Below are 14888 nucleotides of genomic sequence, written 5' to 3'. Positions count from 1 at the left end.
ATAAGTGAATTACTGTCAGTAAAGAGCACAGAACAATTTCAGGCACACTATGTGTGCTATATATGTGTTCACATCCAAGGGTCTTTTGGATTCCAGTAGTTATTACAACTGCTGGGGAAAAAAAAGACCCGCCTCTGCCTTCTTCTAAAAGAAATGTATTAATAGAAATTTTATCCAGGTTCACCAACTATACAAAAGGATGATGAATGCACATTTTTTGGGGGTCCTAACAGTTTTCTGCTGGCTGCTTTAGCTTCATAAGAATGACAGGGATAGGAAAGGACAGAGATAGCTTCATCTGGAAGCAAAGGAGCTGAGAACTAGAAATTGTCTCAAGTTCTCAGGAAAGCAAAACTATGTTTGGAAATTATTGATAAATAATGTGTCCATGTCATATAATAAAAAATGAACATTTTCTATTTTAAAACATGGATAAAATATAGTAGTTGTCCCACAAGACAACTTTAAAAAATAATCAGGAATAACAGCGTGCCCACTGAATAAGATGAAGAGCCTGGTATGGTAGTATGCACCTGTATTTCCAACTATTCAGGAGGCTGAGGTGGAAGGATTGCATGAGCCTAAGAGTTTGAGGCTGCAGTGAGCTATGAAAATATCCACTGCACTCCAACCTGGGCAACATAATAAAACCCTAGTCTCTTAAAAAAAATTAAAAAAGAATAAAGAGTTCCAATTCTATTTTCAATCAAGATCCAATATCATAATTAACAATGGAATATAAGAGGAATTCATATTCAAATGAGGAAAACACATAAGTCATTCTTACCATAATTTTATAACATATATTTGGAATGCTAAGAAACACAGCATATATAAAACAAATTGGCCAGTCATGGTAGCTCACACCTGTAATCCCAGCACTTTGGGAGGCCGAAGTGGGCAGATCACCTGAGGTCAGGAGTTTGATACCAGCCTAGCCAATGTGGTGAAACCCCGTCTCTACTAAAAATACAGAAAAAATTAGCTGGGTGTGGTGGCACATGCCTGTAGTCACAGCTACTCGGGAGGCTGAGACTGGAGAATTGCTTGAAACCAGGAGGTGGAGGGCGCAGTGGGCCAAGATCATGCCACTGCATTCCAGCCTGGGTGACAGAGCGAGACTCCATCTCAAAAAAAAAAAAAAAATAGATAAATAAAAATACAACAAATTAAGAGGACAATGATGGAAGTTGTTTGCAGATGATATGCTTTTTTAAGAATAACTTAAAAGATTCAACCATTAACTACCATGATTTATAAATATTTTGAATAACTCACTCAAATATAATGTCAGTCCAAAAAATTGTATAGGTCAATGGTATATATTTAGAAAAAAAATAAAGAAATGTACAATAGAGACCAAAGGATATACTGCCTTGAAAAAAGTCTTAACCAGTGTTATGTTGAACCTATATAAAAATAAACTATAATTTATTAAATAGTATAAAGAGAAGACTTGAATACATAGGGAATTATAGTATGTTTCCAATTAGATTGACTATTATTGCAAATGCCTCAGTTTTTCTCAAATAAATGGGATTAATGCAATTCCAATCATTCTTTGCAATGTTGAATAGCATAAGATGGATTCCAAAGTTCATCAGAAAATATAGACTAATGATACAAAGCCAATTTTCTAAAATAAATAGATTTTATGATAGTGGAAATGGGTAGCCCTATCAGGGAAATAATATTTATGTCACTATTCTTAAGATAATGTGATTCTGTTGCAAGAATATATGGGCACATTAGTGGAAATAGCCCCAATTAGGTAGATATAGATAGCATATATAGGTAATAGATACAGGAATGAAATATATAATAAAAGAGAAAATAAAAGTAAATATAAAGGAAAACAGTTTATAAAAGGTTTAGCAAATTTGACTATTTAGAACATTTATCAGTCTCGATTCACATTTTATAAAATATTACAAAGGAAATTCCAGATGGATTAATGAGTTAAATTAGGTTTACTAAAACACATCCATTTCTAGAGTATCACAAAAACAATAAAATGCAGATTACTTATGATATAATGTGCAACTACAGACATTTTCCTTTTTATTTTTCTCTAATTTTTATGCCTCCTCAATTGTCATACTTTGCTTATTAAAAAGAAATAATATTTTTCACATAAAGGAACAAATTCTCTAGAGAAGATAGAAGCATTAGTATTTAATTATGGCATATACATTCCCTGATATGTGGGCAGGACTATTGCCCATTATTGACAAATGAGAAACCAAGATGGTTGATTCTTGTTGTTGGTTGATCTGTTGTTCATCCCTCTGCTTCAGATCCTGTTTAGGCTCAAAAGTCCAGGCAGTTATATTTGGCTTTCTGTACTGAATCCAGATCATCCAACACTGAATGTTGCACATGGAACTAGGCTCAAAAAATATGAACAGGGTAGGGGGAGGTAGAGAGAGAGAGGGGAGATTCATTGTTAATATTCTTATTGCAAAAGAAGCCAGTGACTAGTACCCACACAAATTTTAAAAGTCAAAGGCACAGTGCATATTTGCTGCTCAAGAAAGTTTTGGAAGTTGGAAGAGGCTAAGGATAGCTGGAAAAGCTGTAGCTGACTGTGGGTGGACCCGAAAGAACCCAGAACCAGTGAGTCCTCCTTTCCATAGAGAAGAGATATAGGTTCCCCATATTGTATCCCATTTTCCCTAAAACTTGATCAAATCCACCAGTGGGATTCTAAGAGGCATGGAGGAACAGTTTAAAATCCCATCTTTTCATTTTAATGGGAACTCATCAACAAGGCAGAGGTGGAAAGGAGGCATGACAATTCATATGTTTTGATACTCACTATCCTTCCTTCCCTAAAACCCAAACATTCAGCTGAATGCCTTAGGACATGTATCTGCTATAAATTCATTTTTTATCTAATTTGTCTGAGATCTAAGCTTCCTGTGGAGGTCCGAGATCAAAGGATTTGATTCCTTCTGATGTCGGCGCTGACACATAATGTGTGCTGACTTAGTTCTGTCTATAACCTCACAGTAGGAGGCGGCCAGCCTCTCTGGGCACCTTTACACAGTGAACTTTCATTTCGGCTGGGGAGTCTGTCAGGTATGTTGCTGATTGGAGCTGCCATGTAAATAATTCATGGGAGATTTTTAAATGTTTTGGGGTCTGCAAAGGAAAGCTATGCTTGTGTTAGTCTTTCATGAATAGATGCGGACTTAAAGAACAAGGGGGAAAAGATTTCCAATGAAGGTCTCTCAAAAACAAGATAACAGTATCTTCAATGGGTTGAAAATAGGCGACTTGCAGTATTTGATTCCTCTTGTATGAAGCACTATTGGTTTTACCAAGGGATTAAAATTCAAAGCCTTTTCTGTCTTTTTAAAGTTTGCTTCTACCTGATAATTTATTATTCTTGTTCTTTGGTTATTTGCTGATCCTGATAAACTATGTCTTTTCCACCTGGTGGGAGCAGTAATTATGGAGATGATGCCCAGCTCAGTGCTTGGCAGAGGACTGGGCATAATGAGGGAGCAAGGTTGACGGCACACAAACATTTCTTCCTTGAAGGAACTCAAATTCCTAAAAGGAAGATGAGACTGTCACATAAGGAAAGGTGACTAATAATAGAAGCAACTGTGCAGGTCAAATGAGAAACTCCAGACAAGTATTGAGGCATAAATCAATGTAGTTTGAGCTGTGAAGAAACACTTCTGGAAGGAGCTGCAGGTTCCTTAGGAAAACTAGGGTAACCTGAAAGTTCTTATAGCTCTAAGCAAGAGAATCATCCCATAGTTTGATGGCTGTAGAAGATACATGCTAGACAAATGGACTGTGGAACAGGAGACAGAAAATGTGAATAACATGGGCTTATCATAATATTAGTAGATGTGTCATGGAAATAATAGGAACAACATGATTATCTTTTTTTCTGCTCTAAATCAAAAGCATTATATATATATATATATATATGTATATATAATGTTATTACTTTCTCTCATCCTCACCTCATTTTCCAGATTAAATTGAAGTGGGAAATTGGTATTGTCTATCCCAATACTGTCTCTTATAGTATGACTCAGACAGGATTACTATCTCCTAACACAAACCAAGACAGCTCTCAATGAACTCAGGAAAAAAATAACAAAAAGCTTAATAAGTTAAGCATCTTCAATACATACAAATGCGTGGTTAATGTATTTGGTGGTGAGATGTGAGAAAAGCAGGGACAGTAAACGTAGTAAAAGTAGATGACAGTATTACCATCTACCCCCCAGGGTTTAGGACAAGTTCAACCTTTTTCTCACTGTAAGGCATATGAATAGTGACCTTTGCATGCATGGTATACTCCCATGCATGTATCCCACTGAACATTCTTAACTTTCCATTGCAGTCTTTATCTTTACACAGTATTATATGGTGCCTAGATCATCTGTTTATGTATATTGTACTCTTCTGAGTTGATGTTTAGGTCTGTTTAATAGAAAAATAAGAGACAAATAAAATATCAAAGAGGAAATCAATTAAAACAACATTGTTAAAATAAATATATTTTAGTAAATTTTGAAGTAGCACCTGAGAATAAATTAAAATTATGCAACTAAAGCCCAGAGAGGCTGAAAGGATGAAAGTCATGAAGCCAGATAGCAGGAGAAGGGGAACTTGGGCCTGCCTAATTTTGTGACTTGAGTGTAATGTGCCATCTCTCCTTCTACTGTTATGCAACCATACATGTACACACTCATATACATAGATGTTTATGTGATTATTTATGCAAATATTTATATTCATGTTTTTATAATACCAAAGATATTTACATTGTGAACTTGGTATAAGAGCCTAAGTATTAGATAGGACTGGTTTTTATAGTTCATATCTCTTAACACAGGTGTGAGTTGGCCTGTTGATAAGTTGGCCTGTTGGTAAGTTGGCCTGTTGGTAAGTGTGAGTTGGCCAGTTGGTAAGGCCTGACCATGGTCTGGTTTTTGCATTGAAGCCTAGCGCTTACAATGAAAAATCCTCATTCAATTATCAACATCATGTAAGTGTTTTTTGAGGAAGAAGTATTACCAATTTTTTATTACATATTTGAAGTGTCTGATAAAAGATATTTGGAAATCAAAGAGCTGATGTAATTCAATCTTTGATTTGACAATATCTTGTCAGAAATGCTAAGTATGCAAAATGTGTAATTAACTGGTTGAAAACTAAATCCATTTCTTCCCCTATTTCTTTTCCCCCCAGATATGAGAATGAAGGTCATGCTGGGCAAGGTGAACCAGTGCCCCCACCAGTTGATGAATGGAGTGTCCAGAAGGAAAGTTAGCCGCCACATTGTCCGAGAGGAAGAGGCTGCTGTGCCTGCTCCTGGTACTACCGGCATCACATCCCATGGGCACATCTGTGCTCCAGGTGCTCCTGCTCAGCAAGTGTACCTGCAAGAGACTGGGAACTGGAAGGAGGGCCAAGAGCAGTTGCTCAGATACCAGCTGACAGGCCAAGATCAGCTGCTGCTGCTATGCCCAGACTTTAGACAAGAGAGGCAGCAGTTGCCAGGGCAAAGTCGGCTGAGTAAGCAAAGTGGCAGCTTGGGGCTTTCCCAAGAGAAGAAAGCCTCCTGCGGGGCCACTGAGGCATTCTGCCTTCATTCAGTACACCCAGAAACTATTCAGGAGCAACTGTGATCAGGGAAGTTGCGGGCATTTGGCCTGAAAGGCAGAATATTCCCAATATTTCTGGATAATAAGCTGGGGAAGTGAGGACTGTCCTGCTGGGACAACTAAGAAGAGAGAATGTGGACTCTGAATCCCTTTTTCAACTTTAAAATGGAAAACAGTCATATAAATGCTTACAGACTGAAAAATGTCTCATACATATTTTGCAGCTATCACAATCCTAGTTCAATGCTAGGCAAATTATGGCACTTGTTAATTATTTACCAGTTTTTAACTTAAGCCTGATTTTAACAACTTGATAATGGCGTAATACTGACTTATACCAGCAGGGGTTATTATTAAGCATTCTCTGGATTGACCACCCACAATGCTTTGAGCTTCTCTTATAGAAGGGATCATGAAAAGGTCTGGTCAGCTACAGTTTAATTCCACACTGTTACAGAAAAGCATTTCTTTATCCTGTAGTAACATTTGAAGGGACAGTTCAACACCCTGCTCCCTGATCTGTCAGAGCTTGCCTTCCAACCACAAGGCAACTTCCTGGCTTTTTACAAGTGGATTTTATTTCATGGTTTAAATTCAATCATTATTGAGAACCTACAGTAGTGTGAGTGTATCAAATTTGCACTTCATGAGGATTTACACATGAAAATTGATATTCTCATGGGCTTTGCTGAGAGTTTAGTTAAGGACAAAGATGTAAAAATGCCAAATTTGGGAAAGGAAATTTTGTATGACCACTGTTGTATTTTTCAGTGATTCTCTCTGTTAGTAGCTGGGTCACATTTACAACTGGAAAAGACCTACATTGGGAGATCAGAGAAAGCCAAGTGGCCAAGTCCTTTATCAAAAAGCTGCTTTTTGGAGAAGATGATGCATAAAGCTGTGATACTAAGGAGAGGAGAGATTATGTCATATGCAACTGCTCTAGGCTGTGCAGGGGGTTTAAATGCAGATCAGAACAAAGGCTCACCTGGTATTGATACATTTGGTAAGGTTGTTAAAGGCAATTTCACCAAATTCACACATTTGTACGGGGCCCATTTCTTTTCAAACTGAAGAATACTTTAAACAGCCTGACTGTGTCCTTGGCTCTGGATCCAGAAGGCCTTATGCTCCAAGCATGTAAAGAAAAGATCGCAGGAATGTGGAGAGCTTCCAAAAAGAGATTGCTCTCAGATTTTCCTGAAAATCCTGAAAACCAGGATTTTCCAATCTCTACAATGTTAAGGGGTTGTTGTGTAGTTGCGTTGGAAGAGAGAAAGGAAACACACTCTTTCATTGCTGAATTCTAAATAATGATGCCCTGAATTAGTTCTATGAGAAGTACTGGCAGACAGCTGTTATGTCTGCAGGGCATCAAGGGGCAGGTGTGTCTCACCCTACTAAGAATTGGCAGAAACGTTTTAACCTCTTCTTTAGGCATCTGGTGAGTATTGCAGATCTTCAGGCTGTCCCTAAAAGGAGGTAGGTAGCCTTCTCTGTGGTCACTGTGTTGGATTTGGAAGAAAATATAAGTAGATGTTAAGGTCAGTGCTCCCCAAGAGATTTCAATCCAGGCTATCTGTGTTCAGGGAATGATTTGCAAGAAGTTGGTTTATAGACATTTACTCTGGAGGCACAAGCTGGCTGCCATGCTGAGTAAGTCCTCTTTGTAGATGATGTATTTTGCTTGGGCACCAACAGAATTAAAAACGAAAAACAAAAAAATAACTCGAATGACTTAGGCAGAACATGCCTTCCCTAGTTTAATTAGTCCCTGTTATAACCAGTTATTTATCTTTTTTTGTAGATTCTCGGTCTTGAAGTCATTTGCCTTTGCAATCTCTACTTTAGTATACTCATTGGATCCTCAAAGAGCCGTAAGCTTTTTGGAAAAAAACATTTCAGAAGTGAAGGCTTTTGAGGTTTATAAAATGGTAGCAGTCTTAGTCCTTGCCCTGCCTCAGTTTGCCTGCACATTCTTTCTTTCATTTCCTCGGATTCTTTCACCACTTTTTAAGTTTTTTTCCACAGGTATTTTTCCTGAGCTCTATACCATGCATTTAGCTGCCTAGTGAGAATATCCAGTAGGTTATCCTATAGCTACTATGAAGTTAACACAGCCCAAAAACCTACTTCTCCTTGTGTTTTTTTTCCAACTCAATGAATGACATCACTGCACTCAGACCAGAAATCTAGAAGTCAGTCATGACTCTTCATTCTATTTCGCCCTTCGCAAAGAGTTAGCTGCCAGCTCTGTTATTTCTGCCCCTTCTTTACCCTTCTCCCAATTTTTATTATCTTCTTATTTATCCTCTATATGTCACAAGACCAATCTTTCTGGGAGGCATGTTTTATCCTATCCCTCTGCGTAGGAATAACCATAATTATCTTACTAATTCCATCCCAGAAAAGCCTGTGATCCCTGAGGCCAGAATTGACTCTTTGGGCCTAAATAGCAGCTATAAACATCTTCAGTAACTTGCCAGGCTCTAGCATGTGGCATGGAATTTTGGCATCTAGCTAAAATTCCTCAACCCATAGTTAAGCTACTCCTCTTTCTCCTAAAAAAAAAAAAAAAAAAAAAAATGAGAGAATTGGGGAAACACCAAAAGCAAAGAGAGCAGCTCTATGTTCATTCATGTCTGGAGATGAGCCAATTTGAGCACCACTGTAGGCCAACTCTAAATTTATTCAGATCGTTAACATGGGTAACCCAGCAAATATTTCCCAGCAGTGACAATCTACACCCTTTATCTAAATAAATATTGAGATGTGCTTTTTTCCTGTGTTAGTTCAAAGAATCTCTTCTTGCCTCCCATTGCTGATTTTCTGTATTGATGGACTCATTTCTCTCAAGAGATTGGACAAGCTAAAATTCTAGAGAGTTCAAAAGTGTTTGAAAGTACATTTTAAGTGTTCTCACCACAAAAAATGCTAGTGTGTGAGGTGATACATATGTTAATTAGTTCAACTGATCCATTCCACAATGTATACATATTTCAAACTATCGATTTGTACATGATAAATATATACAATTTTTATTTGTCAAATAAAGAACGTCTATAAATATTTATAGATGTCAAAATTGAGAAAGAAGTATATATGGAGCCACGGTTGTTTTGACCATCTCTCCATGCTTTTTGTTTGGGGAGGGGGACATTTTTTGGGGGGCAGGGACTGTGTTCAGGGAAAGTACCTGACCAACAGAACTTCAAGTCTCTTCCAGAGTGCGAGACTCAGCTTATCTGATCAAGGTGAACTTGCCCTTCAATAGACTTGCCCTTGTTACTGCCCAGTGAGGCCACCAAGGACCAAGAACAGTTGAGCTCTCTCAGGGCCTTCCCCTTTCAACAATTTAGTTGAATGACTCCCTTCCATCTATCAGTCTTACTCCAAATATATGAAATTACTATACATTGAAATGCATGCAAACTATATGCAAAAATGAGTATGAGGAAATCAAATGTAAATCATATGCAAATATTATTCAACCAAGCTTCTATAAAATTGTACGTGTCAATAACAGTAAAGAATTTTAATTAATTCTGTCATTTAAAATTCATGCATTCCATATTTTGCTTTCAGAACTTATAGTCTATGCCAATTTTGAAAAAACTATAAGCACAAGAAATTAAATACTATTGAGTATAGAACTGTTGATTTCAACATACACTATAGCACTTTGACTAATTACAGATATATTTGAGAGAAAAGTCACATTTCTACAAGGTAATTTTCAAAGAGAAATAAAACATTTCTGTAAACTTAAATGTGGATTAAGTGGCAGAATACAGAGATTTGAATGTTTACAAATATTCTTCTAGCATTTGTTCTTTTTATTTGGTGATTTCTTTGCTTGGAACAATTTAGAAAATTTATTTAATGCATTTTTAGGACTTTCTAGATTTTAAGGGATTCAAATAATTAATTGTCCATACATTATCTCTTATCAGTCCCAAGATAATCTTATTTATTATCACTTTACATTTTATTTCAAAATTAGTAGCTATAACAAGGTGAAGGAAATACCTACTCTTCTCTCCATTTTATAAATAAAAAAGTCAGTTGCCATAACTTTGTTAGGGTCCAAGGCAAATTACAAAAATTGTTTCGACTATATTTTTTCCTTTTAACATTTCCTCAAGTTAATGGTATGTCATTTAGTAGAATGACTCATGTAGAAAATTATTCAAGTTATGCTGTTATAGTAAAAAAAAAAAGCAAATCTCAAAACCATCTGAATAGTATGCTTTTACTATAGTTTGCTTATACATAGAACAATTATGAAAAGATAGTCAAGATAATTTTGTAAGTAATAGGTACCTCCAGGGAATGGAGTAGAAAATATGGGTTGATTTGCACTTCAAATCTTATATCCTTTTGTATTTCAATACTTTTATAAATACATTTACTATTGAAATAAATTTAAAAATATTTTCTCCAAGTTATGATTGACCAGAGATTGGCAGTCTCTTTAGATCTCAGCCAGGGATGGGACATGCTTACAGGAAATGCTCTTAGTCTTTGCAGAAATGCTTATAGAAAATGCTGTTAGTCCTTGAAAAACTAAAATAGATGCAAAGGAGAAGAAAAAGAGTCCGAGTGGAAGATGAATGGACTGAGAAAAGAGGCCAGGGAGGAATGAAAGGAAAAGTAAGGGAAGTCTATAGGTGAGGAAGAGAAGGTGCTATGGACAATAGTGGTTAGATTGTGACTGGATCTGCTTTACTACCACAGTGTCCCTGGGTTATTATACAAGGCATGTCACCAAGGGTTCCATTTGGGTGAAGGGCCTATAAGGAAAAATCATATATGGTTATGGCCTCAGTATCACTCCTAAAATCCAGATATAAAACAGTCTCCTTCTCATCACACTCTTATAGAGGAGACCCTGTGGAAGCAGATGTGTACCCCAAGTCAACATAATACCCACATCACTGAGACATGCCCACCCAATAGTATGCCTCCCTCCCCCATGTTAGTGCCACCTTGTGTATTTCTTCCAGTCCAGCTCCATGAGAGCTTATTCTAAGCCTATACTATGTGATACTGATATTCAGTGCTGCATAACATTTTGGTTAAAAATGGACCACAATACAATGGTGGTCACATAAGATTATACCATATTTTTCCTGTACATTTTCTATGATTAGATGTGTTTAGATATATGAATACATACCATCGTGTTACAATTGAATTTGGTTCAGTAACTTGCTGTACAAGTTTGTAGACTAGGAGCAATAGGCTATATCATGTAGCCTCAGTGTATAGTAGGCTACACCATTTAGGTTTGTTTAAGTATGCTCTATGATGTTTGCACAATGATGAAATCACCTAATGATGTATTTCTCAGAGTGTATCCCTGTCATTAAACAATTCATGTGTGTATAACCCTGAACACAAAGGTCTGACTCTTGGTAGCAGCTATCACTGTATACTTATCAGGGAGGTTCCAGAGATTCAGGCTCCTGTAATAGAAGCTGAAGTCAAGAGGCTGTGGGCTTTAATTTGCAAACAGTGAATGTGGCCTGAGAAATAAGATTCTCCAAAATTTTTAAAAATTGTTGCATGAATAAATAATCCTAGCTGCTTATCTGTAGTTTGGAGAACTCTAGAAGTGCTATAAATTAGGGCTATATGTCTAATAATACCAAATATCAAGAGTTTCTCCCACCCATATATTTTTATTGTATTTTCAAGGATGTCACTGCTTCAATTATCCTCTCCTTCCAGGATCATTAATCTCTCTCAATCTACTGGTTTACTCCTGTGAGTATCCAACATGGTTAAAAAGCTCCCACTATTGAAAAAAAAAAAAAAAAAAAGAAAGGAAGAAAGAAAAAGAAAACATTCCTTGATTCAATAGGCTTCTTCAAATCTCTTTACAATTTTTCTACCTCCACTCCAGCAAATTTGTTTGAAAGACTTTTGTTCACACATTTTATTACTTCCTTGGTTTTCATTCACTCTACCAACTACTTCAATGCATCATCTGTCTCCTTCATCTCTCTCTTTCTTTCTCTCTCTGCCATATGAGGACACAGTGAGAAGCTGGCTGTTTGTGAACAAGGAAGAGGGCCCTCACCAGCAACCAAATCTGCTGGCACCTCGATCTTGGGCTTTCCAGGCTCGAGAGCTGTGAGAAATAAATGTCTGTTATTTAAGCCACTCAGTCTATGGTAGATTGTTACAGTGGCCCAAAATGACTAAGACATTTTTTCATATCATCAATATTGCATATGCTTTCCACTATATTCTTGAAAGTGTATATTTTAAAGGTTCGCGAGCTTGAAATGGTATCTTATTTTTTTAATGCATTAAATTTAATATAATTTTACACTCCTGCCTCAATGCAGTCTCACCCATCCAATTTTTTTATTGGATAGTGAGATTGGTAATATCAACCACAAATTATATTAACAGCCATTTCAAGTTATTCTTTTAATATTTGTATTTTTTCTTTTAAAAACGATTTTAGTGTTTGCATTTTGTTTTATAACCAAACGTTTAACAACTATTTGGATGTATCTTTATCTTGAATTTACTCCTGTGTTACTAGATAATCTTTTATTATCATGGCTTACCAATTTATGACCCATTAATCACAGTTATATCTTAATATGTTGAAATAAATCTTCTAGTAATTTTTTTCAAGTAAGTTACATGGGATATATTATTCCTTAGCCCCTTTGTCATAAAAATGGCTTCATACATGGAACCTTTACTCTGTAAAATTCTGAAAACATCATTCGAGTATTTTCTAACTTTAGTGTTCTAGAAAAGGTGTCAGAAACCAGTGTGAGTTGTTTCTGTGTAGGAATAATTAGAAAATGATACTATCTTTTTTCTGTTATTTAAACATTTGGGCAATTCTTTCTACAGATTCAGTTCTCTCCAAGTGATTCTATTGCCTATCCTCCTTGTATACTAGGCAATAATAATTGCAAAAAGAGGGAAATAATATTTGTAATAAGAAAAGAAGTATTCATAGGGAAGGAAAACTTAAGTATGACTTAAAATAATAGATACGGTATAAGTAGATAGAGAAGAGAACCTTTCAGATAGGAGGAAATATATAAGTGTGACTAGAAGAGTTACTGATTCCCAGATCATGGATTCATCAGTGATGAATTGCTATGGAGTACAGGAAATAAATGGCTGAATGAATAATTAATAACCATTTTAAACATGTGAAATTATATTAAAAAGATGGTAGGTGTGGTTTCAATTCAGATTGGGCCGGACGGAAGAATATCCACTGTAACTGAAGAGATTAGGTATTAGGAAAGAATTCTACTTACTTGGAAAGAAGTGCAAGTATTATGAATATTTCAGCATCCTACTCTGTTGATATTTTTAAGGCATGGTTAAATGTTTCTTCCCTAGTCTAATTTATACACTGGGAGATCACGGAGTAAATGGTCTCTAAATTTCCTCTTTTCTTGATATGCCGAATGAAACTTGCATCAGACATATATGACACCCCAGCTGATACTGTACCTTTAGACCTAGTGAATAGAAGTTTCTGTCCTAAATTCTGTGCTCTAGAGGGCTCCACTTTGACATCACCCCACCCCTAGCTACATTTCTCACACAGACAGGGAATCCATGAAGTCAAGGGGATGTGCCCACTTAGACACCATGCCCACTCCTTTTAGACCATCCATTGCATGCTCAAGGCTGAACTGCCTGCCCAAACAGCCCTGAGCCCTCTGGACCTTGCAGAGGCTTTTTTTTTTTTTTTTTTTTGACCAAGTCTTGCTCTGTTGCCAGGCTGGAGTGCAGTGGCCTGATCTCAGCTCACTGCAGCCTCCACCTCCTGCGTTTAAGTGATTCTCCTGCCTCAGCCTCCCAAGTAGCTGGGACTACAGGTGCACGCCAACACACCCAGATAATTTTCATATTTTTAGTACACACAGGGTTTCACCCTGTTGATCAGGATGGTCTCAATCTCTTGACTTCATGATCTGCCCACCTCAGCCTCCCAAAGGGCTGTTTTTTTTCTTTTTTTTTTTTTTGTTAGATTCCTCCTTTGTTTATTTTACCAAGTCAAGTGAAGGAAAAAACACTTTGAATTAGAATGTAGAAACATGTCACACCATTGTTGGCATCAATAGAAAGTAATTATAACTAACTTTCTTATCAATAGAAAGTAATTTTAACTTTTGAGTCTCATTTTGTTGTTATGAAAGACACAGATTAAGACATTTACAAATATGTAACTCAAATATCTTCTGATTCTATCGGCCCTTCCTTGCTTAATAATATCTTAGTTCCCTTTGACAAATAATCCTTATTATTTCTAAGGTTCAACAACAACAAAAAAAACAGGCCCCAAATGGGATTCTATCTGGAACTCATAGTGACCATACATCCCTTTTTGGTTCACAGATTCCGCCGTTAGGGGGACCCCATTAAATGCCTTGCTTTCTAGCCTTCTGGTTCTCGGGCTTCTCAGAAGTCACCAGCTATGCTGGCCACAGCAACATGCCCTTCTACCTCCCCTGGGCTGGCACTCATGGATCACACATAGCAAGGACAATGTGACACGCAGAATTTTAAGGTGATCCCATGATCTCAGCCACCTGATGTCCCACCCATGATTAAATAGCAAAGGGATACTGCAGATGAAATTAGGCTTACTAATTAGTTGACCTTAAGGTGGGAAAATTATTTTGGTGGGCCTTACCTCATCTCAGGAATGTCTTAAAAGAAGAGAGTTTTTGTTTACTGGCTGATGGCAGAAGAGGAAGTCAGAGATATGTCAAACTTGGGAATGATTTCATGTGTCCTTGCTCCTTTGAAGATGGAACAGGCCACTTGGCAAGAGATGCAGGTGGCCTCTCAGAACTAAGAGTGGCCCACAGAAGACAGCCAGTGTGGAAAGGGAACTATGGTCCTATCTCCACTAGGAAATGAATTATGCCAACCACCTTTATAAGCACGGAAGCTGATTCTTCCTGAGACTCCCAATAAAAGCCCAGACCAACTAACATCTAGATAACAGCCTTATGAGACCCTAAGAACAAAATCCAGGTGAGCCTGCCCAGTCTTCTGACCTACAGGACTGAGATCTAATAAATGGGTGTTGTTTTAAGCCACTATGTTTGTGGTAATTTGTGACACAGAAGTGGAAAACAGACACTTCTAGTTTAGAATGAAGTGTAAAATTACAGACACTATGGTTTCACTGAAAAAAGAAGAGTTTAATCCTCTCCTCTTGCCTTTGCTTGTATGTCTTCTGATCTCTTT

General features: G+C 37.0%; 1 protein-coding gene and 1 long non-coding RNA gene across 2 annotated transcripts in view; one reads left to right on the top strand and one right to left on the bottom strand.

Moving 5' to 3' along the window:
- PKHD1 (PKHD1 ciliary IPT domain containing fibrocystin/polyductin) overlaps positions 1-8603 on the top strand; it is a 467099-nt gene extending 458496 nt beyond the window's left edge. Inside the window, exon 66 of the mRNA XM_008958657.5 lies at positions 5221-8603. Coding sequence (XP_008956905.4) covers positions 5221-5660 — 440 coding nt within the window. The 3' untranslated portion in view covers positions 5661-8603. The remainder of the gene's footprint in view (positions 1-5220) is intronic.
- LOC130541592 (uncharacterized) lies at positions 2155-2875 on the bottom strand. The gene is made up of 2 exons (XR_008955669.2): positions 2819-2875; positions 2155-2385 (listed from the first exon to the last, which is right to left on the bottom strand). It is a non-coding gene; the product is annotated as an uncharacterized LOC130541592 (long non-coding RNA).
- Positions 8604-14888: the final 6285 nt, after the last annotated feature.

The sequence above is a fragment of the Pan paniscus genome, chromosome 5, assembly GCF_029289425.2.
Source record: "Pan paniscus chromosome 5, NHGRI_mPanPan1-v2.0_pri, whole genome shotgun sequence".
In the NCBI taxonomy this organism is placed as follows: Eukaryota; Metazoa; Chordata; class Mammalia; order Primates; family Hominidae; genus Pan; species Pan paniscus.
Note: the sequence above shows the minus strand (reverse complement) of the source record. Positions and strands in the feature narration are given on the sequence as shown.